A 25,383-nucleotide genomic window follows, 5' to 3' on the forward strand; every position below is an offset into this window, starting at 1 on the left:
GATGACCCAGGAGGAGCATAGAGATGCTGGCTGATCATGCAGGGATGGGGTTAGGAAAGCCGGAGACCAATGTTACAAAACTGTGAGGAGTAAGTGATAGACCAGATGGACGTGCTGCCATTCAGAGTGACCTTGACAGACTGGATAACTGGGCAGAGTGGAACCACGTGAAGTTCAACAAGGGGAAATGCAAAGTCTTGATCTGCACTGGAAGCCCACAGGCTAGAATGGAGCTCTGCAGAGAGATACACTAGCACCCTTCGTGGACTGCAGGTCCGTTCAGTAATTGCTTTTTAAAAATAAGTAGTGATGCTGCTATTACACCAAATATTTTAGTGCTGGTCATGCAACAGATCAGGATCCTGTCCTTTAAGCTGTCCATTCAAGCTATGCTCAGTTCACATTGTGCTGTCATAGAAAGCATTTGGGCTTATACAGAAAACACTGAACCCAGTTACCCAGTTCAGATACTGCTTTTGTCTGCAGGAATTGTTTCTCTGGCTTTGGAAACTCCTGCAGTGCTCTTTTTCACAGGTAAAAGAAACCCTATACAAGAAAACAGAAATTAATTTTAATCTCTTATACAAACTGTGTAGAATTGGTAAAAACGAGAGTCTATGTAAGCCTATTAATCATCAGACTTAATAAGAATTGTCCTCAAGACGGTTTCTAATAAAAAGTTGAAACACTTTCTTATTTTGTATGAAAAATCTAACAAAACTGTAATACTTGATTAGATATATTCAGCTATCCAGAGGCTGAAGTGACGGGGTATGTTTACACACTTGACAGTGCTTTTATTATGTATATCAGAATAAATGGGTTTATTTTACTTAACATATTTTCCTCTGGGGTTATTGCAAACCAAGAATTAATTTTAAAATACCAAATAGAAACATGAAGATGTGATCAAATTCATCTGCTTGTAAAACACAGTCCTCTTGGTTTCAAAAGATGCTGTTTGTGGAGTTCATCTCTCCCTTGATTCATGTGTTGCTGTAACATTTTTTCACAAACCAAGCCTAGAATCAATACGTTACTTTAAGGCAGGCACAGGTTACTTCTAGTAACATAACGGTGAAGGTTGGGCATTTCTTTAGGATGGGACTGGTATCTGAATGGTAACCTGAATGTTAATTTTAAACCTGAGCCTCTATTACTACACAAAAAACAATGATATCATAGTACTTACATTTAATTTGACCCTCCAAAATTTTCCCTGAAGTTGTTTTACATGGAATACCTGGTCCAGGTTCAAAAAATTACACAAAATTACACATTTGCGCTTTGGAATATGTTTGCTATATACTCAAAAATAACAATAATCTCTCAATAATTCAAGCAATGAGTATCTTGGCTCTGCTATGACCTCAGCCTGTTCTCATCCTGCCCATTCTGGCTGGACCATCCTAGCTTTTCTGGACCAATACAACGTATGCACCCTGAAAAACTAGATAATCAAAGAGCTTGCAGGATTAAAAATTCACTCCAACATTTTAAATGTTGTCACAGATAATTAGCACTATTAGCCAGAAATTTTTCTGCGTGACCAAAACTTTTCACCTGAGCAGCAAAAACAAGACACACCAAAGGCAGCTGATGTAGCTAAGATACTCACTCGGTTCTGTATTTAGGCAAGAAACAAGAATGATATACTGGCAGTGTGAAGGTCATGCTGCAGAGTTTCTTTTTGGGTTTTTTTGGGGGTGGAGAAGCGTAGGTCTCATGATCTATCACTGGTCTCCATCTGGACATCGAGCTGTTGAACACAACTCTTTTGAGTGTAACCACTGAGACAGTTTGGTACCCAACAAGTGGTGAAATCCATATCGTCCATATGTTGTGCAGGGTGTGCTGTCGAATGAGGCAGGTGCCCTGGTGACATAGGATGCAGAGAAGGTGGAGTTACTGAATGCCTTCTGTGCTTCAGTCTTTACCATTCAGGCCAGCCCTCAGGAGTCGCAGACTTTGGAGGTAGCAGAGAAGGTCTATACGAAGCAAGACTTTCCCTTGACTGAGAAGGATCAAGTTAGAGATCAGTTAAGTAAACTGAATATTGGCAAGTCCATGGATCTGGATGGGATACACCTGCAAGTGCTGAAGGAGCTGGCAGAAGTCATTGCTGGGCCACTCTCCATCATCTTTGAAAGGTCCTGGAGATCAGATGAGGTGCCTGAAGACTGGAGGAAAGCCAGTGTCACCCCAGTCTTCAAAAAGGGTAAGAAGGAAGACCCAGGAAACGATAGGCAGCGAGCCTCATCTCCATCCCTGGTAGAGTCATGGAACGACTAGTTCTGGGCGTCATCTCCAAACACGTAGAGGAAAAGAAGATTATGAGGAGTAGTCAGCATGGATTCACCAAGGGGAAATTACGCTTGGCCAATCTGCTAGCCTTCTATGATGGCATGAGTAGCTGTGTAGATGAGGGGAGAGCAGTGGATGTTGTCTACGTTGACTTCAGCATGGCTTTTGACACAGTCTCCCACAGAATCCTCATAGGGAAACTTAAGAAGCATGGGTTAGATAGGTGGACTGAGGACTGGCTGGAAGGCAGAGCTCAGACAGTTGCGATCTGTGGCACGGAGTCTATTTGGAGGCCTTTAACTAGTGGTGTCACCCAGGAGTCAGTACTGGGTCCTATCCTGTTCAACATACTAATCAGTGACCTGGATGAAGGATGAGAGTGTACCCTCAGCAGGTTTGCTGGTGATACCCAACTGGGAGGAGTGGTTGATATACCAGAAGCCTGTGCTGCCATCCAGAGTGCTGGGCAGAGAGGAACCTAATGAAGTTCATCAAGGGCAAGTGTAGGGTCCCGCACCTGGGTAGGAATAACCCCAGGCACCAGTACAGGTTAGAGGTTCTCCTGCTGGAAAGCAGCTCTGCGGGAGAAGGACCTGGGAGTCCTGGTGGACAACAGGATGACTACAGGCCAGCAGTGTGCCAAGAAAGCCAATGGCATCCTGGGGTGCATTAAGAGGGTGGCCAGCAGGTCAAGGGAGGTTATCCTCCCCCTCTGCTCAGCTCTGGGGAGGTCACATCTCAAGTACTGTGTCCGGCTCTGGTCTCCTCAGTTCAAGAAAGACTAGGAACTACTGGAAAGAGTCCAACGGAGGGCTACAAAGAAAACAAGGGGACCGGAGCATCTCTCTTGTAAGGAAAGGCTGGGCCTGTTTAGCATGCAGAAGACAGAAGGGATCTTATGTTGTTGGCTTTGTGGGGTGTTTCGTTGTTTGGGTTTTTTTTTTCTTTCCCATGCCTGGATGATTGGATTTGGTGATCTTAGAGGTATTTTCCAACTATGATGATTGTTCGATTCTGTGATTCTGTGTGATTCTGCAATTAGTACTTATAATTATCTACAGGGCAAGGGTCAGAAGGATGGGGCCAGACTTTTCCAGTGATGCCCAGTGACAGGACAAGGAACAATGGGCACAAACTGGAACACAGGAAGTGTTCAATCTAAACATGAAGAAAAACTTCTTTACTGAGGGTGACAAAGCACAGGAACAAGCTGCCCAGGGAGACTGTGAAGTCTCCTTCTCTGGAGACGTTCAAAACTCGCTTGGACACGATCCTGCTCTAAGTGCTACCTGCTCTAAGTGAACCTGCTTTAGCGGGGACTGGCTTGGACTAGATCATCTCCAGAGGTCCCTTCCAACCTCTACCATTCTGTGATACATCAGAGGGGCCAGGAACAGGCATCTCAGAGGGGGAAGGCAGAGGAAACAGCCCAGACCACAAATACCTAGTTTGTGCAAACAGATCACTCTATTTAGATTTTATTAAGACTCTGATAGCAGTTATCTGACAGACTTCTGTGTCGCTTCCTAGAAATTTGTTTACAGCTACATATGGCATGATGAAGTTTATCTTTTGAAGCAACACAAAAATTCAGACAAAAAAAATCTAGTATTTCAGACTTTGTGTCTGAAATGAGTGTCCATGAGGAAGCAAGAACAAGACATTTGCAAACATCAAAAGTGCTTTTGTATTTTTATTAGTATTTACAAAATACTGTAAATTCATGACATTTGTCCAGCTTGCACATACCAATGGTATAAAACCCCTCCGTTACATCAGTACTAAATTATAGAAGTTTTACTATAAAATTACTGAAAAGCACACCTTATCCAGTATTTTTCCCACCCAAGTAAATATATATGCCAAATTTAAAATATTAAGAATCGTATTTTGTTCGTGTTTCATGACACAAGGGATCACAAAAACATTAATCTTTTTTAGATCCAGGGTAGAATTCTTGCAATGAGCACTTCAATGCAAGTACAGAATACCGTTACTCTCAAAGTAAGTATTCTCTAGAGTGATTAAAAAAAAGATTTAACAATATGGATTTAGGACTGAACTCCTACAGATAATTAGGGTTAGGAGATGAGAAACATAATAATGATGACAATTCATGCAATTCTGTCAGTGCTGAAATGAAATATTCCTCCATGAAGATGTTTGGTAGATAATTTTACTAGAAACATTTCATGACTGCTGCCATGACACCGGGAAAATTATCAGGTTTAGTTTCTATAAAATAACAGGGGTTTTTAACACATAATTTGTTGCTTTTCACTCAAGATTTACAGACGAGTATACAGCAACCTCCTTCAATAAACAAATCAGGAGCAGGTTTTGGTACATGGCTAACAAAATGATGTACTAACTAGGTATTTTTCTTTTGTTTAATCCAGCATATATGATAATAATAGATAGGCAACCTCACAGAAAAGGGGGAAAAACTTAGGTTTCTGCCATGGACAAAAACTTTAGAAAAACATATTACAATTTAAATACAAAATATATACAGATTAGTTAGTAGTGGCATTTGAGGTTTCTGGAGACTGAAGAAATTCATAGGGATCGTGAGCCATGTCTTGTTGTTCTCCAACACTTAGATGAGAAGGGCTTCCTGTAGAATATAGAAAAAAAAAATAAAAATCAAAGCCTTTAAAAGCATAGCAAAATAATAGAGAGATACCTATGTATCAGACTTTTAAAGCAATACAGACATTTACAAGCTATTTAACCAGGATATGTAAAAAAAGAAATTACAAGATTCTTCACTAATTTAGATCCTTTTTGAAAAAGCAACTCATTATTCTGTTACTCTGAGTTGAAAAGTTGTATAAACTGTAATTGAGTATCACCCAACCAGCATCTCCTACCTTCTCAGACATGGCACCAAACTGCTAAGTGTTATGGTAACCTATCATCCTGTCTTATCACTGAATTTCACAGTTGACAATGGAAGGCTGTTGTAGAATCCCACCTGCTACTTGCTGCATACAACTATGGCAAAGTAAAATAAACATTGTGTGCTCCCTAGTATTTCTAAGGGCATAAAATGTGAGTGCATATAGTCAGTGCCAGTCAGTGTCGATTTACTTCACAATTACGTCTAATAAAAAAGTATCTACAATTAGTGTCCATAATCCCACAGGCCAAAAGTGTATCATCTTAGTTACCTTTCCTATGCATGTTTGAAAATTAAATCATGATCCTGTAGTCAGTACACTGTTTTATAAGAGCAGTTTCACACAAAGATTTATGTAAATTAAAAACTAAGTTTTAACTATTTTCAATTAGAGCAGCCGTACTGCAACTTCAGCGACACAGGTAACTTTACCAAGATGATGTTGGTCTCTTTCAGAGGTATTGGAGAGGGAACTCAGATTGGATGATGGCCGGGATCCCACTCTGTCAGCCTGAGCTTCATGAAGGTCCTGCAGCAGCTTAGTTGTTTCATCCAGATGTAAATCGTTATCATCATGATCAAGCTCCTTCTTCACTTTCCCTAAGGGCCACCAGTTAGCAACCAAACCCCATACTTAGCAATTAGCAGATTGATTAATGAATTATCAAGCCACTATAAAAAAATTCTAAAATAAATTCACACACGTGCTGTCTACTACACAAAAGACCTCAACCTTGCATTTTCCTTTGCACTTCTGAAAGGCAATAGCTGCAGATCTGAACTTAAATTGTCTTCCTCATCTGTTAAACTTCAGACATGAAATAATGCATTTATTTTGCAGCAAAAGGAGAGGAATCCAGTAGAAGGATTACTTAAATATCTAACTTAAAACACAGTTCAAACAGAATATGTAATTTACGGAGGTGAAGAAATCCCTAACAGTTATCTTCTCCAGCTACACTGATTTTATAGTAAGCCACATAAAACTGCAAAACTGGAAAGAACAGGAAGTATGTGCCAACATTCGCTGTTCTTTCCTCTGAAGGCTTTCAAAGAATAGTACATCTGTAGGACAAATCTGTAGAAATTTTTTTTTTCTTTAAGCTTTCATTTACCTAGGTTATGTTTTATAACAGATTGTTTGGCACCTTTCACATTCTGAATTAAATCACAAAGCAGTATTTTGTGGTTTTTTTGGTGATGATATTTTTGATACATTTGACATTTGAGCAGCCTGCAGAAATGGGAACGTTACTTCTTGTAGTATATAAAGAAGGATACTTATCAAAGATGTGTACTTGAAACAACACCCTGATACCTTTATAGAATTGCCTTATTTGACTCTAAAAATTCTTTGCAACACCTGAAGTTTCTTCTGATTTTTTTGGGACAAGCCAAGCGGTCCCAAAATGATTTAGCTTCACATACTTACCTACCTCCCAAGTTATTTCAAAAGACAACATATGAAGCAATAATATTTCTGAGCCAAAGCTCCATGCTGATTCTTAAAACCTGTGTTACTGTGACCACATGAAAAAAAAGGAAAGCTATCAAAATTGTGAGGTACAAATACTTTAGTTTCTTCAGTGGTACAAGAAAAGTTAGCTTGGCTAGCACATGGATGTCTCAAAGGAAAAACAGAGCAATGTTTCATTTATCTTCTACCAGCCCTAGACTTTTACCTACATCAAATCTAGATTTATTACTACTTTTTGAAAACTTTTTTATTCTTAGCAAATCCAGCTTTTATTTGCCTAAATGGTACAAATAAACAGTAATTGATGGCTTGTATATTTAATTACTCACCTAGCGAAGTTAACATAGAAATATCAAGAGATACATCTGAATACGGTTTCATAGAGAGAAAGTCCAAATCAGAAGTGCTACTGTCTCCAGCAGATTCTCCAACCTATTAAAACACAAGAAACAAAGACTAGCAATAGTGACAAGCTTGTCATAGGAACTTTTTAATGTTTAAGGTAAATGCATGAATCCATACTCTTGAAAGTGCGCACCACAGCACTTAAGACTGGAGCATCCATAACTATCTTGGCTAACGCGCAACTCACACGTAGCTCAAACACGGTTCCAGGACAGTGCAGTCATATGAATGGCAAGGGATTTGCAGGGTAGTCTAAGTATCTTGCTTCTCATCATCCCAGACTGTTGAAACCAACATTACCAAACCCTCTGCAACTCAATTACATGCTCAACCCATCCCTGCCCCATGGCAGAACTGTGGCAGATGGCGAAGCATCATCAGTATCCTCCATAACAAAGCACTCCCAGATCACCTTTTCCCTCACCTCCTCAATGCAACACTGGATTTATTAAAATTTTTAGTATGTGACTAATAAAACCAGTAGGGTGGGCCTCCCCATATACAGTATCAGATGGAGCTGGTCTCTCAAGTATTTTTCTATACGTATAGATAATGAAATACAGCCTGCACTACAACAATTTCATTGTTTTCATACCTCTTGCAATACTGCTATGTAATGGCAAAAAGTAAGAGATCAAAGTAAAACTCATTTACCTTCAAAAAACATTCTATCAGAGTTCTCTTTTGTTGCCTATTTCAGCAAGAGTAAGACATGCAGATAAATAAGCAAGCAGATATTATCTTCCAGAAATATGAAAATGAAACGTATCACTATCACGCATTAACCAGTCACCTTCTAGAGAAATACAAACCTTTCCACAAAACATAAAACGTATGCTTTTCTAAATATCCCTTATTAGTTGCTATAATGTAATTAATACAATTTTTACATAAAATGCAATGGAATACAGTGCATTATCTTCTGTTGTCACAAATACTTTGCAAGATAAAACCTGTACCACCTAAAGATTTGATTAGCAGCTGTGAAAGCAAAAGATATGCATTATTTACCCCTACTTTCTAACAGACATCATCAGAAAGACAGTGGTCTTTCTGCCTCTGAGATTTAGTTAAGCACGCTGACTTAAACTATAGAATACAGAACAACAGGACAAACAGTCACTAACCAAAACAGACTGTGACAGAGATGCCATTTTAAGTACTGAAAGCTTATTCTAGATGCTGTAATTTTAACCATCTGCCTCAGAGCATGCATATCCATCTACTGAAACAAAATGAATGTCTCAACAGTCTTTTTTTTTTTTTTTCTTACAAACAAATCTTTTTACCATAGTCTGTTTGGAAGAATCCAGACAGGTATTATGCAACTTGTGTTCTTCTTTTATGACAACTGGCACAACCTAAAGAACCAAACCATATTTTAGATTTTAGCATTTTGCAGCTTATGTTCCCTAAGAATAATCATAGAATCACAGAATCGTAAAGGTTGGAAAAGACCTCTAAGATCATTGAGTCCAACCATCAACCCAACACCACCACGCAAACTAAACCATGTCCTGAAGCGACACATCTACCCATATCTTGATCACCTCCAGGGAAGGTGACTCCACCACTTCCCTGGGCAGCGTGTTCCAGTGCTTGACCACTCTCTCAGTAAAGACGTTTTTCCTAGTACCCAATCTAAACCTCCCCTGGCGCAACCTGAGGCCATATCCTCTTGTCCGATTGCAGATTACTTGAGAGACCAACCGGCCTCACCACAACCTCCTTTCAGGTAGTTATAGAGAGCGATAAAGTCTCCCCTCAGCCTCCTTTTCTTCAGACTGAACAACCCCAGCTCCCTCAGCTGTTCCTTGTAAGACTTGTGTTCTAAACCCTTCACCAGATTTGTTGTCCTTTGGACATGCTCCAGCACCTCAAATTCCTTCTTGTAGCGAGAGACCCAAAACTGAACACAGTACTCAAGCTGCAGCCTCACTAGTGCTGAGTAGAGGGGGACAATCACTTTGCTGCCCACACTATTTCTGATACAAGCCAGGATGCTGTTGGCCTTTTTGGCCACCTGGACATGCTGCTGGCTCACGTTAAGCTGGCTGTCAGCCAGCACCTCCAAGTCTTGTTCTACCAGGCAGCTTTCCAGCAATTCTCCCCCAAGCCTGTAGCACTGCATGTGGTTGTCGTGACCGAAGTGCAGAACCTGGCATACAACTGGCCTTGGCCCCTTAGTCCAGCCTGTTCAGATCCTGCTGCTTAGCCTTCCTTCCCTCAAGCAGATCAACACTCCTGCCCCACTTAGTATCATCTGCGATGATAATAATAATCTCAGTTTGTGTATTTTACTGGGTTACCGTGACTAGATCTTAGGCCACCACAGAATGCTATTACGTTTCATGATGTTTGCATAGATCCTTCATAAAAAATTAAGACTAGCTCTTCTCTAATGGGTGACCATTCACGAAAATAACATAGAACTAACCAGGACAACCTAAAATCAGGAAATTGGAAGCCCAGAGAATAGAGCTTTCTCTACTTTAAATGCCAAAACACTTTTTCCAGTAAAAAAACAAACAACAGGCTGAGTACGAGCATAACTTACTTTAACTTCATCCAGCATTTTTACTGGGATGTTTCGCCTCTGGAAAGAAAGAATACTAACAATTACTTTTATTCGACATAAGAGAAAGACCTCTCTCTTGTACAATTTCAAGTAGACTTGAATTTTGCACACAAAATGAAGCTAGAGACAGCTTTTTCATGTACCTGTAAATGAAATTACAATGTAACAGCTACCGATTTGAATTTTTTTAGTATTATGCATTTTAGCTCATCTTTAAGTTCCCTTCAACTATTTCTTCTGTCCACAGACTTTCTATTCAAGCGTAGCATCTTGGTCATTACTTTAGTAACTTCTGATTCCAAATAATTTAAGGTTGCACTTTCATATATATTAATTCTTACTCAAATGTAGCAGCACAAAATACTCATACAGAAAACACCATAGCACATCATCAATGAAACAACATTTTATAGCACAAAATCTGTTGATATCCACATGTAACAACTGCACAGCATTTCTAGGTGCAACTAGACACTGACCATTTGAAAGGTATTCAAAAATTCTCATTTGGAACAATACTCATAGTCCAAGGTAGCAAAAAGGGAAAGGCACATGTTAATTTTAAAGCTAAGCTCTGTGTGTTGTACACACATTTCTAGATGTAGAATAATACTCAAAATACTGGTTTTGAACTTTCAAGATTTTTTGTAAGTAATCTTTTATATTTCTTCCTTTTTAATACATTATTTTTTTTCCAGTACGGACTGGAAAATAAGTATCCAGAAAATTCTGAAGGATCCCCCGTATTTTTCATTCTATTGTCTCCTTTTCCCAAAACATTACTCATCCTATTCTACTTACAAGTCTGCAGAGATTTAGCATAACCTCATTTCTCCTACCCTCTTCCCCCTCCACCCGTTTTTATTCTTGAACCATTCAGAATGCCACTATTTTAAACAGCAGACAATTATTTCAAACTGAGAGTGGTTTTCAGAGTGAAGATACCATGAAAAAAAAAAAAAAAAAAATAGCAGTTCCTGGTAGTATGTTTTTTCTTGAGAATGCAAATATTCCCACTAGAATTATACAAACTTTTGAGAAAAATATCTTCTCCAGTCTTAGTACGAAATTTCCTAGGTAAACTGCTTTTGGAAGGAAGTTACAAGTTTTTCCTTCAGACATACTATGTGAATTTAAAAATTACCACTGTTGGGTAATAGATACCTGTACAGCAATATTAATCTTTTCTCCAGTTCTCTCTGTTCTGCAATATAACTCAGCAGATGCATAAGTCATGACACTGAGTGACAGGGCTGCCCAATCATCCTTCAGTTGTTGGTTGGTCCCTTCCTCCCCTTGCTATGTTGCACCTGCCTCCTCCTTTCTGCAGTCACACAGTAAACCCCTTTGGAGAACTGATGTATCTGGAGAAAAGAAAAATATTACTTGTCCGCTGATTAATTCAGGTTTTAATTTGGTTCACCGCATGGTTACATGCTAAGCCTGCATTGTCTAAACTGACAGTGGAAAACAAAGTATCTCATCCAACACTGAAAAACAAACAGGTCGATTCTTGATTTGATGAACTTGGGACATTTATGTACATCAAGTACACACCTGCTTTAGCTGATAAGTAGTTTTGGAATGATCTCCACTAGTGATATGGTCCAGAAGATCATCTACTATTTTCTTGCTGTAATTTCCAGTGTCCTTCACAAATTCTTGTAAACTAGAAGGAATACGAGATGTAAACATAACAGAAAATGTTTATTTCCGTAAAAATTTGTTCAGCTTATAATATGGTTTTCCCCAGCTATCCCGCGTTACACCTAGAATTTCCTTGTTCTTTTACTCTTTTGTGCTGCTTCAGAAAAGCAATTAAAGCCCTTAAGATATGATTTTTTTTCTTTTTCAAATAAAAGTAAATCTATGTGCAATCTTGTTTTTCACAACTACCAGCAGATTTTCACTTGAACTATCGCTGGTAGAGGGTTAAAAACCAAACCAACCAACCAACAAACCCCCAACCAACCAAAACAAACGAACAAAAAAGCCCCACCAAACCAAAACCAACAAACCAAACAAAACCCAACAAAACAAAACAAAAGCAAAAAGCTTGTGATTATTTTTTTCCCTCCAAGACTGGCAATTTAATGAAAAGTGGTGTTTTCCTTTTCAGGTGGCTTTAACTGTTTTGAACTTAAATGCCTCTACACAAATGCACACGTCATGGGGAACAAACGTGAGGAGTTACAGACGCGTGCATGATGTTACTGGCATCACTGGGATACGGTGGGGTGACTCTATGACTGGAGCATGGGAAATGGATGGGTAAAAGCTCTTTAGGAAGAACAGGTCGGGGAGAATAGGAGGGGCTGTCACCCTCTACACGAAGATGTCAGATGCTGAGCTCCGTAGTTTTTTGCTAGTATTTAAAAATAATTTTTTTTTTTTTTTTTTTTTTTTCCCCCAGTCTGTGGAATTAGAACGGATCCTGCACGTCCTTCTTACAAATGGCTTTGAAGCAGCAGGTGGACTTACTCATCTTCAGATCTTTGATTGCAGATTAAAATCTTGATGTAGGAAAAAATATTAATTCTGGAAACTGCAAACGTAACATTTTGTAAATGCTCTTCCATTCAAGATATATTACTTAACTTTGAAGATGGAGTGAGTGTTTGCACAGGTGTTTCCTGGAGTGCTAACAAAATTCTGAGAGGAAAGGTAGTCATACCTTCCTTTTATAGCCTTCATTCTGGTTCATCATTTTTTTTGTTCACCTGGAAATTCCAGGTAGCTTGTGGGGAGGCAGACATTGATCCTCTGGCAGATTACAGATGCCTATGAAAAGAAGTGGCCAAACTTGTTTCTGCAACTTGTGTTGCTGCAAAAGATAAGAACTGTCTTATCCTTCTTCATTTTTGGCTGGAGGGTATTGTAATACACAGTGGGTATGTGTTTGTGCACACACACCAAAAACGAATGTTAGACTGTGCTAAGATGAAAGTAAGCTTCAATCACTAATATCCCTAATAGGTAAGAGATTTGAGCAGGTACAAATACACAACAAAATCAACGCATTTCATTAATTAACAATTTGAATAGTAGGGAGGCCTAACTGGCTAGGGAGCAACTAGTCCACTTCCTTAAGTCTGGCTGATACTTCCTTCTTCTGCTGACGAACAAGAACCAGAAATTTTGCTGATCATCTGGTCACAGTCTTGAGCATAAATTAAGAGTTTAATCAGAATAAGTGTAAACTGCTTTAGAAAAGTGTTTGTTCAAGTACTGAAAACTTGCAAATACAAAATTCTTCCAGAGACATCAGGTGCCTTTGAGAGGATCCTGTAGTTGTCTGACTTTTTTTCTGCTACTTTTTCTACTCCACATAGGTATGGTGATGGAACCAAGGAGATACATTTTCTGTAATGAGAATGCAAACTGGATTTCTTGACTTTAAGTACCTGAAGAGCCATTTCAGTCTCTTTCAGGCCTTCTTGCCAAGCTGGTGAAAAGTTGGTGAGACTGGAGGTTGATGTTTTTTGTTTGCTTGCTTTTAACAGGGACCTATGTGTGATCCATTCCAGCATCTTTAACTTGGGAAATAACTGCTGTGGGAATGAGGGAATGGATTTGCACCTCAGTCCCCCACAGTATCAAAGTCTTGATAGTTGTAGGAATTTGCTAAAATGATGACTTTGTTTTACCAAGTTAGCTGAATGGGTTACTTTTAAAACAATGTGCTTTGTGAAACTGTCAGCCAGTTATGCCAAGCATTCTGCAGGCTTTGATAACATCAAGTCTTCTAAGACCTGTGGTGCCAACCGATAACATTCATGTTGATTCTGGACCCACCTGGGCAATCTACCTGGGGGAGACAGGACCAGGACAGGAGACGGGACAAAGAAGACAAAAGACTAGAATCAACAAAGACCCCCACAGGAGACCCTCGAGTATGCATAATTACAAAGATGACTATGTAAAGTAATTCTGGGAACTCACTGGCATAAAACTGAATATGCATGTTTTTGCTGTAGATTAGTTGGGGTGTTCTGCTAACTCATTGGAGCACTTATGGTGGAGATATCCACAGTGCTGCCCTGGCGCAGTCAATGAAGAATACCTACTTAACGGAGACTTGTTTGCTGTTGAGTTCAATTTCTTTGTTTCAGTCTGCAGCCACACTGTCAGCAAGTGACCAGCTGAGTTTGCTGTCTTAATGTCCCTAAAATATCATCAGTTACTAGTGACCACTGTCTTCTGTTTGTCGTCCCAAAAATTGATTCTTTTCCGAGTGTGCAAAGTCCAGTCCACACACAGAGATGAGATACCAAGTTCGTTACAATCTTGTTGCAGGATCGGATGCTAGCAAGCCAATGCCGTGAAACTAGCACACCATAGTAACAGCACAGAGAATATTTACACATGAACGTACATTGTCCATGACAAGGGGTGTTTTGTCTTAGGGGTTTGATTTCAAGATTTACTCGAGCAATGGCTTATCTGACTCGGAGCATTCCAGTTCCTGTTGTTATCTGTATGGTTAACGATGCGTCCTGTCCTGGGGCCGGCCAATCAATCAGTCCAGCAATTATCACCTTAAGCACAGCCATTCTGAGTCCTGTTTAACACTTTGACTGTCCAACTGTTTGCTTGAAATGAGCTCGTAACACTAAACTTTTTAGTGGGTTCTGCAGCACTTTACCTGCCATCAGTCACATTTTGCCACAGACCTGGACAAAAACTGCTGGCTCAGTGGAATGGGGTGGAGCAAGGTGATGATTTCAGTGAGAAAGATCTGGAGATACCCAATTAACAATAAAGTAGTGACAGGTTAGTCGGCAGGGTCTTTCCTTTACATTTCATTCCTTGATGCTCAGCTGCATTTCTAAAGCTGGTAAAATCTTCAAGGTGATGCAAGTCCTGACTAACCCTAGTTATATGCTATTTTGAGGAGCAAATAGTGCAGGAGTCCCTTGCACATTTTGTCCGCTGTTGAAATGCAAAGAATTTGTCATCGGGTTACAGACAGTAAAAAGCTTCTTTGTGCATTCTCAGTTCAAGCCGCTTTGATGATGGGCTAGGGGTCGGGAACCTAAAGTCTTCATACTTAGATGTCTATTTAGATATTTACACAATTATTTGTCATGAGATAACCTTAAGAGTCTAAAGCTACTATTCTTTGTATCTGTTTTGACAGAGCTTTCTGCCAAGGTCTAAGTGGCTGGAATATCCATTGAATTGAAAACTGCTGTCCATGCTCGTTTAATTATGCAAGTATTTGTATTTGTTACAACACCTACGAAAATTGGGCAGCTGTGGCACTTCCTTTAGTATCTACTGAGATGGACACAGTTTACTTTGGAAAGACCTCTCTAAAAAAAAAACACCCAAACAAACAAAAACCAAAATAAAAACAACAAACCCCAGAACAAATCAGTGTAACTTTCTTTGTTTCCTAATATCGTTTACCTTTAATTACTTTTATAGAAATTCCTAATGTCTTTCTTTACAACGTTGGATTTAGATTAAATTTTGTTTTGAACTTAAATACCTATACACAAATGCACATAGCATGGGGAACAAACATGAGGAGTTACAGACGTGTGCCTGCCTGCAGAGCTGCGATGTTACTGGCATCACTGGGACGTGGTGGGATGACTCTATGACTGGAGCATGGGAATGGATTTGTACAAGCTCTTCAGGAAGAACAGGTAGGGGAGAAGAGGAGGGAGTGTCACCCTCTACATCAATGATCACCCGGTGTCCATTCAACTTTGCCAGGGGATGGATGAGGAACTGACCAAGAGCTGATGGATCAAGGTTACAGGGAAGCCAGGGGCAGGTGACACCACAGTGGGGGTCTCCTACATGCCACCTGACCAGGAAGACTGAGCAGATAAGGCTCTCTATAGATAGACAGGAGCAGCTTGGTGGTCACAAGCCCTGGTCCTCATGGGTGATTTCAACCATTCCAACATCTGCTGGAGGGGCAACACAACAAGGCACCAGCAATCCAGGTGGTTCCTGGAATGCAATGATGACAATTTCTTTTTCCAAGTGGTAGAGGAACCGGTGAGTAAACATGTTGTGGTGGACCTAGTTCTCGCCAACATGGACAGGCTGGTGGACAACATGAAGCTTGAGGGCAGCCTTGGCTGCAGTGACCCCAAAAAGGTGTAATTCAGGACTCTTAGGGTATCAGAGTGGGTAAGAAGCACATTCACTATCCTGCACTCACTGGACTTCAGGAGAGCAGACTCTGACCTCTTCAGGGATCTGCTTGGTCGAGTACCATGGGATAAAGCCCTGGAAAAGAGAGGAGCCCAAGGAAGCTTGTCAATATTCAAGAATAACCTCCTCCAAGTGCAAGAGCAATACATCCCACCAAAGAGGAAGGCAGACAAGAATGCCAGGAGTCCTGCATGGATGAACAAGGAACTCTTGGACACACTTAGATGTAAAAAGAGTCTACAGACAGTGGAAGCAAGGACAGGTAGCCTGGGAGGAGTACAAAGAAATAAGTTGTCTGAGCAGCCAGGGATCAGGTTAGGAAGGCTAAAGCCCAGACAGAATTAAATTTGGCCAGTGACATCAAGGGCAAGAAGAAAAGCTTCTACAGGTACATTACTGATAAAAGGAAGACGAGGCAAAACATGGGCTCTCTCCATAATGAAACAGGAGACCTGGTAATGAGAGATCTGGAGAAGGCTGGTACTCAATGACTTTTTTGCCTCAGTCTTCACCAGCAAGGGCTCTGGTCACACCATCCAGTTTGCAGAAGGCAAACGCAGGGACTGGGAGAAGGAAGATTGCCCCCTGTAGGAGAAGAGCATGTTCAAGACCAAACAAAGAACCTGAAGGTACACAAGTCCATGACAAGATCCATCCGTGGTTCCTGGGAAACTGGCTGATGAAGTTGCAAAGCTGCTTTTCATCACATTTGAAAGTTGCTGCAGTCTGGTGAAGTTCCCACTGACTGGAAAAGGCGAAACATAACCCCATTCTCAAAAACGGAAAAAACGAAGACCTGGGAAACTACATGCCACTCAGTCTCACCTCTGTGTCCAGCAAGATCATGGAGCAGATCCTCCTGAATGCTCTCCTAAGGCACATGGAAAATGCAGAGGCAGTTGGTGTCAACCAGCATGGGTTCACCAGGGGCAAATTGTGCCTGACAAAGTTAGTGGCCTTCTATAAGGGGGTTACAGCATTGGTGGACAAGGGGAGAGCAACTGACCTAACTACCTGGACTAGTACGTTTAACACTGTCCTGCACAATATCCTAGTCTCTAAATTGGAAAGATACAGATTCGACGGATGGATCACGTGTTGGTCCCGCTTAAAGAGTTAATGGTTTGATGTCTAAATGGAGACCAGTGACGAGGGCTGTTCCTCAGGGGTCGGTACTGGGATCGGTGCAAAATGTTTGTTGGCAACGTGGGCAGTGGAATTGAGTGCACCCCCAGCAAGTTTGCTGACGACACCAAGCTGTGTGGTGTGGTTGATACACTGGAGGGAAGGGTTGCTGTCCAGAAGGACCTTGACAGGCTTGAGAGGTGGGCCCCTGCAAACCTCATAAGGTTCAATGATGCCAACCGACACATGGGTTGGGGCAATCCCAAGCACAAATACAGATACCTGGGCAGAGAATGGATTGAGAACAGCCCTGAGGAGAAGAACTTAGGGATCTTTGTTGGTGAGAAGCTCAATATGAGCCAGTGATGTGTACTTGCAGCCCAGAAAGCCAACAGTCCTGGGCTGCATCAAAAGAAACATGGCCAGCAGGTTGAAGAAGGTGATTCTTCCTCTCTACTCTCCTCGCATGAGACCCCACCTGTAGTACTGTGTCCAGTTCTGGATCCCCAAAGAAAGACAATGAACTGTTGGAGTGAGTCCAGAGGAAGGCCACAAAGATGATCAGAGGGCTGGAGCACCTCTCTAATGAAGATAGGCTGAGAGAGTTGAGGTTGTTCAGCCTAGAGAAGTAAAGGCTTTGCAGAAACCTTATAGCAGCCTTTCAGTACCTGAAGGGGGCCTATAGGAAAGTGTGGGAAGGACTTTTTAGAAGGGCATGTAGCAACAGGACAAGGGTCAACAGTTTTAAGGTTAACAAAGGTATATTTGGATTACATAGTAAGAAGAAATTATTTAGTGCGAGATTGGGGAAACACTGGAACAGGTTGCCCAGAGAAGCTGTGGATGCCCCCTCACTGAAAGCCTTCAAGGACAGGCTGGACAGGACTTTGAGCAACCTAATCTAATGGAAAGTGTCCCTGCCCACACAGGAACATTGGAACTAGATGATTTTTTACGGTCCCTTCCAACCCAAACCATTCTATGATTCTATGATATGGGATTATTGAAAAACATCAATGTTTTAAAGTCACTGAATTATTTTACTGCATATCTAAATTTACTTACTGCTGAGTTCAAAGCAAAATGCTGTATCTTTAGCAATCTCCAATATTCTGAGGCCAAAGACCGTAATAATAACATCTATAACAGCCTTTCAAAAAAAATCCAACAAACCCAAAACCAAAAAATTGCCCACCAACCAGGATGAAAGACAGATTCAACTTTTATAGTGAGCTATTTTAAAAGTAAGTTTAGAAAAAAAAAATACCAGGAATTGGAAGCCCCTAGTTGACATTTAATCCAAATTGCTCTTTATAAAAATGCTATGAATGTTAGGGTTCCCAGTAAGGAAGTGCTTACCTTAAGGCACACTGTATCCCAGTTTCATCACCATATGCTGAATACAGTAGTTCCATTTCATCTGATTTCAAATCATGAAATATAGAGTTGTTTTGTATGGAAGGTGCTGTACTAGCACTTGTAAGAAAGGTTACTAGACAGGTAGAATAAAGAGACAAACAATGAACACAGGTGTAAAAGATGACTGGCAGGGGGATGGGGGAAAAAGGGGAGGAAAAAAAGACTGTTCTTTGAAACAGATACATAAAGTGCAGTATATTTTTTCCTCCAACTGAAATCAACATCTGTATTTCAGGGGCATTTCCAGACTCTAGGATCAGCACAATTACTTTAACCATAAAACAAACCATAGTTATACTACTGGAAATAAAGAACTAAGTTAACCACCCCACTACAAAAAAGAGCTATTAACCCCCCCACCTCTTTTATATTTCTGCTTTTTGCATGAGTCTATTTCAGTGGTTTTTGCCAGTGATTTTCTGGAGACCAGATTATAAACTATTAAAAATTTCAATAATATTAGAAAAAAACCCCACAGTTTATGAAATCTTTCTCATATAATACAGACATTCAATTGACCAAAAGTGTGGGGTTTTTTTCTCAACTCTAAGCACAGCTGCTCAGGAAAAATTATTACCTCCATTGAAAACGGAGTACCATTACTGGAAAGCTTCTAGTGTGGCTACAAGACTAAGGCAAAATATTAATGCATAAACTTCTAATTAAGTCATGTTTAACAAGTCAAGTTAGCAATTTAATTAAAATTGCATTTGCTGTAAATGGAATAATTATATATTATACAAATAACCACCTGAACTTTCATTTGGAGTCAGGTATAATCTCAAATTATTCTATATGAAGAAATTGCTCAAACACTTAACACGAAGTTAAAACACATTCTTTGGCATTTACCTTTATTTTTTCGTTCATCTTTAAAGCCCAGTGTAGTGAAGCCTGGCAATAATTTGCTTGACAGGGAACTCAGATCCACTGGGTGAGCTTCTTCCTCTAATAATTTGAACAAAAAGAAGATAATAACTTTTGGAAAAGTGTCTAAAGTTTAAAATGTATCTATGGTGAATATTTAGATTCTGCTATTTTTAAAAGTTGCAGTAACCATAAAGGCTAAATATCTTTTAGTCTCTACATACGCTATTAAGCATATGTAATGTAATGCAAGCTGTCAATTCAAATTTCAAATACATGCTGGAAATATGTTTCCATCTTTTACTCACAAGATTTACAGCCTAGTCATTTCACTTTCAAAGTATAAAGCAGCACCTGAAAAAGTTTTACTAGCTGATTCATAAACATTCAAGGTCCAGATTTTATGAAGTGATAAAATCAATTTCTTGTGTTGACTAAGTGGTAGTTTATCAATAGAAATCCAGACAGAACATAAAAAAATCTTGTTAAGAAAATTACCATTACAGCTATAGCAATCATAGGATGCCAGGTTGGAAGGGATCTCAATAACCATCTGGTCCAACCTTTCCAGGTACTACTATAGTTTATATGACATGGCTCAGCACCCTATCAAGCTGAGAATTAAAACTGTCCAATGTGGGGGAATCTACCATTTCCCTTGGGAGACCGGCCTCATGGTGAAAAATTGTGTCCAACTGCAATCCTTCTCCTAAAGTTCTGAGAACTGCATAATTAAAATAGCTCAGAAATTTGGAATATGCTTTTAAACTAACAAAAATCCCCAAAATATCTAGGACATTTCCACTTTATTTTCAGCCTCTCTGGATGTTATGCAATCTAATGGTAATTATTCATTATTACATAACAACAGAAAGCAAGTTTATCCCTGGAACCTTACCGGGATAGAAAAAAATCCAAAACAAACTACAATAAACATTCAGATTACAGTATTAGCTGTAATATCAATGTAACTAGTGTTAACTATTCAAAGAATCAAAAAAGATTCTGAAGCACAGAAACATCAGGAAGCAGTATAGTACTTTGCAACACACAAGAAGGTTGCTCAGCTTCCATTACCATCACTGTCCTAAATTTTCAATGGTATGATTTGAGGTATTAAATCACATTATTTTATTTTTTTTTCCAGAAATAAGGATGTCAGATGGCAGCCAAATGCTCAATTTCATTGCAGTAAAAATTCCTAACAAACAAAAAGGAATTTAGGCAGTAAGAGTTACAGGGTTGTACCTCCCAATGAAAAAATTAACCTAAATGTAACTAATGAAAAGGTTCATGCATTCATTAATGCAACAACAGGCAAGCTGTGAATAAATTCCAATAACAAAAGGTGCAGAGAAAAAAAAAAGTGGTAAATCAACACGACATATAGCAGCATAAAGACTATGACATTTCATTCATTACAAACTTTCAAAACTTCCGCACATAGAACTTGAAACTAAAGCAGGTGGAAAGCCTAAAATAATATAAATAAAGTATAGTAGTAATGAAAACAAAACCCCAAAGGAGACCAAGGAAATAAAGAAAAACAGTTAAGCAAAACCTAGTTACCTTAAAACTGAAATTTAGTTAATAATTCACATTAGGAGATTTTTTAAAAAGTTATGATTGTGTATTTGCATCTATGCATTGCATATTTACATAGGATTATAGGGCTTTCAATCACTATTAGATTTTAACACTACAGGGTACTCAAACGAAAAGCCTGCTTTTCAAGTTCTCTATAAAGTTGTAGCAATGTATGAGTACTTATAAATAGGTATCTTCTACCTGTTAGCATCAGTAAAACAGAGAATCTGAAGAGTGAAAATCTGAAAGGCAAAGAAACATCTTATATTTGAAATACTAAATACAGCTGTTAGGGAAAATGGTTTAGGGAAAAAAATTTTAATAAAAGCCCCTCATCTATACCTCAAGATCTATATGTACAGTTAAGTCTTCAAAATCTTCTACAACAATCAACATTAGAAATGTTTGCTTGAAAGATGATGGCATTTACCTTCTGCTTCTGGATCAGATGAATTTACTACACTAAATAACAAAGTTCCATCTCCATTTTTTTTCAGATAACCAATCTGTAAATACAATCACAGAGATATAGAGGCAGTAATTCAAAATCATCCAAACTCAAAGAAGGAGTTGCTTACTTGCACAGAAACTATAAAATGCAGAGGGAATCTTCAGTCACAACTATTTATCACTGCCTAGCAAATGCTTCAGAACAGAAGACTTAGGAGTAAATGCTTGTATGTCATACATAAACTTATTACTCATTTTCCTAAATCAGTCCTAAAATTTGGATCCAAGACACAATCAATTCCATTATAATTAGTATGGAGACAAGCTGTCTGTCAAGCCTAGAATACACTTTCTTTTTAGAAGCAGAACTGTAACTCCTATCCACAATCCACCTCACGTTTCTTTTCAAATTGAGACTGAACTGCTTGTTTTTGTATCTCACTCAAAACTTGCTCTAAGTACTTTTATGAAGACACTATCAAACTATTAAAGAAGAAGAAGTGCCATGACCAACCTACCAGAGCACACAAATACAATACTAAAAAGACAGCCAGAGATGTGAAAGACAATGGAACACACTGGGGTCTGTAAAGACAGACCTAGAACGGAAGCAACAAAGTAAGCTGATGTCAGAACTGACTACACATGAGTTGTGCAAAAAAGGCTAACTTCTCAGTAAAGAAGGAAAATTAAATTATGCTGTCCCTAAAAAAATACCAGAAAAGACTTCCAGGTAAATTGAACTCCTCTATTTTAGCTGAACTCTAAGATTATGTCAGCGTTGCCTAGATTCAGTGGGATCTGCAGTGGGCTGTGTAGCTGACTAAAAGCCTAGACAATTAAGAGCTGCACACCTAGAACAGTTCTTTCTTGACCATTGCGTTTCTTGACCATTGACAGCATCAACATGATGCAGGCCTTTTCAGTAAAACTAGCAAATAGCAGAAGATTGGTTTGGTTTTAAAGGGTTTTTTAAAAGCCAGTCTTACTTTGGAGGTTTCAAATAGCCTTCAATCCTAGCAAGTCTCCTAATTATCCAACAAAACAGAAATATAATAAAGAATGTAAGTCTTCTACCACAGTTCTTTGAGGCTTTACTTCCTAATCCAGTTGAGCTTAAGGTGAGTGCATAACAAGGGCCATTGTCCAAGAAATAGACATTTAAGTTTCAACACAAAACAGCTGCCACTAATGATTCAAAAAAAATGTTTCTTCTGCAACAGTTGTTAAAAAATAGGTGGAAAATGCAGGATGTAGAAATATCCTGATTATTTTTTGATTGCAGTGGTCACTAGAATATTTGACAGAATGAGAAATTAGGACAAAGTACAATGGTGGTAATGAGACTGCTCATGATAGAAGAGAAACAGAGTAAATGTTTTTCAACATAGACCTGTACCTAATGCCTGTAGCATTCACTACAACCCTCGCATGAAGTAATGAAAGAATCCACCATATAGGTAAGAAACATGCAGCCCATAAACAGTGTGCTAAGAAAACTGAACTAAGAGCTTTTCCTTCTAGCTCTTGGAACAGCACAAAAACCCAAATATATAGAACTGTCAGAAGAATGTTAAAGATGATCAAACCTTTGGTTAGCATTGTCCAAAATTCCAACATAGACAAACTATTGTTATCTTTTCCTAGTCGCTAAAGGATGCATATTTTGTATTCACACAAGAATGTGCTACAGCTGAGAGCTACTACTTGTAGGTACAAAACTACAAGAGGCTCTGGACTTCTCATTGAAAACAGTAATTTAACACTTGGAAATTCCTGAATCCCTTAGGTTGGAGGCAGAATTCCTAATAACCCTTCAATCCATGCCTAAGTTTGCTTTTTCTGGTAAGTAAGAAGAGTGTGATGGTATTTTAATTACTTTCAATGCTAAGGGCTGCAATTAAGGAAGCCATATTCAAGGCTAAGCAACATTTCACCGTTTCCTGCAAGAGAATTTCTAAAGATGTCCAACACACAATACAACTTGAGACCCATTTACGACACCCCAGAATGGGCTTCAGTGGGAATTAAACAATAATCAGTAGTCATACTGGTATACTATACTGAGCATACATCCTACATGTTACTGTCTCAGGTAATAGCCTATTTCCTAGGATGAAACAAAGCATTCAATACTCAGATACAAAATGGAATTGTGAACTTTGTTGTGCATTAGACCTTGCTGTTGGGTAGATAGCGATTGATCCTATCCCGAGCTTCATCTGCTGCATGTTCCACTAGTGCCAGGACATGTTCTTCAGCAGTGCTATCTGTCAGGCTGCATGCATTTCCCTCTGGTTCAAATATGCAACTAAGAAAGAGAAGAGTAGCTGTAGAAATTAAAAGCGAAAACAAAACAAAGGGCTGAATTATAGGTGTGCTAAATGGAACAATCAGTCCCATTCCTCTCCCAGTGTCAGTCTCCTTCAGCATTTAATTGGAATTATAATCATATTATGAAACTGAAGTTTTGCAGCAGAAGCTGAGAACTACCGAACTACTGAACTTCAAAAACATAATTGTTTCTGTACCTTGATTAAAATAAAGGAAGTATTACAAAACAGAGACTGGGAGTAAAACCACAGCAGTACAAGGTGAATGCCGTGTGTGTCCCCTGCATGCACAATTATGCTATTTCACAAATTCCAAATAGGTGCAGAAAAGAAATTACATGATGAGGGAATGCAGACTCTGTAATTCTAATCTGAGAAAAAAAAACCACAAAACACAACAGGCTGCATTTATGAGGATTATGTAATTTAGTTGCTTGTAGGGTACTGCTCCTAGTCTAACAGGGAGTCCTTCAATTCCTATGTTTGTTAATATTGGCAGTTAGAATTCTTAATCAGTATCAATCACATCATTACTTCTCATTGAAATTAAAGATTGTAATGCTTATCTTTCAGTATATCGCTTTCCATTAAACCACCAAATCAATAAAAAGTAACAAATAAGGATACTTAAATTGAATAGGACATAGCTAAGATAAAATCAGAGAAAAGCAGCATTATAAAGGGATGTGTGAAGATATCAGTAGGCTGGCTATGGCAGTCTTCATTATACTGTATATTTAAAATAAACTTTGTGTATCAAAATGTCTCAGGGCATTAAATGGACATTAGACCCCAAGGATAAACACCTTAGGTATTGAGTAGAGGATCTCCTCACACCAAATCCATTTCTCTCTCCTGAAGTATCTTCTTCCATTTGCTTAGCTAAGAATTTCTCTCTGTATAGAGATTCAGATATGATACACAAGAAAGTTTTGCTATTCAAGACAATAAAAAGATCACAGGATCATGAGACAAATGTGTAATATAATTTCTGTTTCACTGAAAATTCAAGAAAGCGTACATACAGCAGGAAAATTCTCAACTACTGGCATTTTCTATTACACTCTACAGAATACTTAATGGACAAGAATTTTGAGAGAATGTTCAGAAGGTTGCAATATCCTTGACAAGATTTTTAAAAACTACTTAAGTATTAGGATGTCCAAGTGATCCATTCACATTTGAAACTATAGTATAGAGGTCTAAACTACTCTAACACTTCACAAACGTTGATTTCAGCTGTTTGTCTGTTTTTAATTGTGAAATACGAAGGCAGAAAAATCTGCTGTTAGGTTTGATTCTCCCCTCAAAGCTCTTATTGTATGTCAAAAAGAATAGCATCTAGACTACTGATGTCAAAATACAAGTGTTTAAAAGTTCAAGTTAAGAGAAAAAAAATAAATAATTTCAACTACTAAAGTTACATAAACATTCAAAAGAATAGGAAAGTAAATTTATACTACAACTGATTACAAGGAAACTGGTATCAGGATAAAATTAAAGGTGATTTTTTTTTTTTAACTATCTGAATTTCATGTTACTGTATGTATTAAAGACAGACTATATTACTTGGCAGTATCGATTTCTTCTTCTGTTTAGCTATGTGTATTTGAAGATGAGCGCACAAAAAGTGGCAAACTATAAAGTTACTCCTACAATGGAACTTAATGTATTTTCTCTTACTATTACATATTTTTTGCACCATACAAACATTAAAATCTTTTTAAAAAACATGCAAACAAAAGCCAAATCACCTCCTTAA

At 38.8% G+C, this 25,383-nt stretch overlaps 1 protein-coding gene across 11 annotated transcripts in view; it reads right to left on the bottom strand.

Moving 5' to 3' along the window:
* Positions 1 to 3,984: 3,984 nt before the first annotated feature.
* LOC127380398 (bromodomain-containing protein 9) overlaps positions 3,985 to 25,383 on the bottom strand; it is a 36,844-nt gene continuing 15,445 nt past the window's right edge. For 3 of the 11 annotated variants that reach the window (XM_051609213.1, XM_051609212.1, XM_051609211.1), the window contains exons 8-18: positions 24,428 to 24,517; positions 23,467 to 23,599; positions 21,269 to 21,344; positions 19,237 to 19,332; positions 18,325 to 18,457; positions 11,224 to 11,335; positions 9,646 to 9,684; positions 8,378 to 8,449; positions 7,013 to 7,115; positions 5,639 to 5,806; positions 3,985 to 4,921 (exon numbers count right to left, since the gene is read on the bottom strand). In XM_051609213.1, coding sequence (XP_051465173.1) covers positions 4,821 to 4,921; positions 5,639 to 5,806; positions 7,013 to 7,115; positions 8,378 to 8,449; positions 9,646 to 9,684; positions 11,224 to 11,335; positions 18,325 to 18,457; positions 19,237 to 19,332; positions 21,269 to 21,344; positions 23,467 to 23,599; positions 24,428 to 24,517 — 1,123 coding nt within the window. In that variant the 3' untranslated portion in view covers positions 3,985 to 4,820. Of the gene's footprint in view, positions 4,922 to 5,638; positions 5,807 to 7,012; positions 7,116 to 8,377; positions 8,450 to 9,645; positions 9,685 to 11,223; positions 11,336 to 14,974; positions 15,916 to 18,324; positions 18,458 to 19,236; positions 19,333 to 21,268; positions 21,345 to 23,466; positions 23,600 to 24,427; positions 24,518 to 25,383 lie in introns of those variants that run through there. The other 8 variants (XM_051609220.1, XM_051609219.1, XM_051609217.1 and 5 more) reach the window with 5 other exon arrangements.

The sequence above is a fragment of the Apus apus genome, chromosome 2, assembly GCF_020740795.1.
Source record: "Apus apus isolate bApuApu2 chromosome 2, bApuApu2.pri.cur, whole genome shotgun sequence".
Taxonomy (NCBI): Eukaryota; Metazoa; Chordata; class Aves; order Apodiformes; family Apodidae; genus Apus; species Apus apus.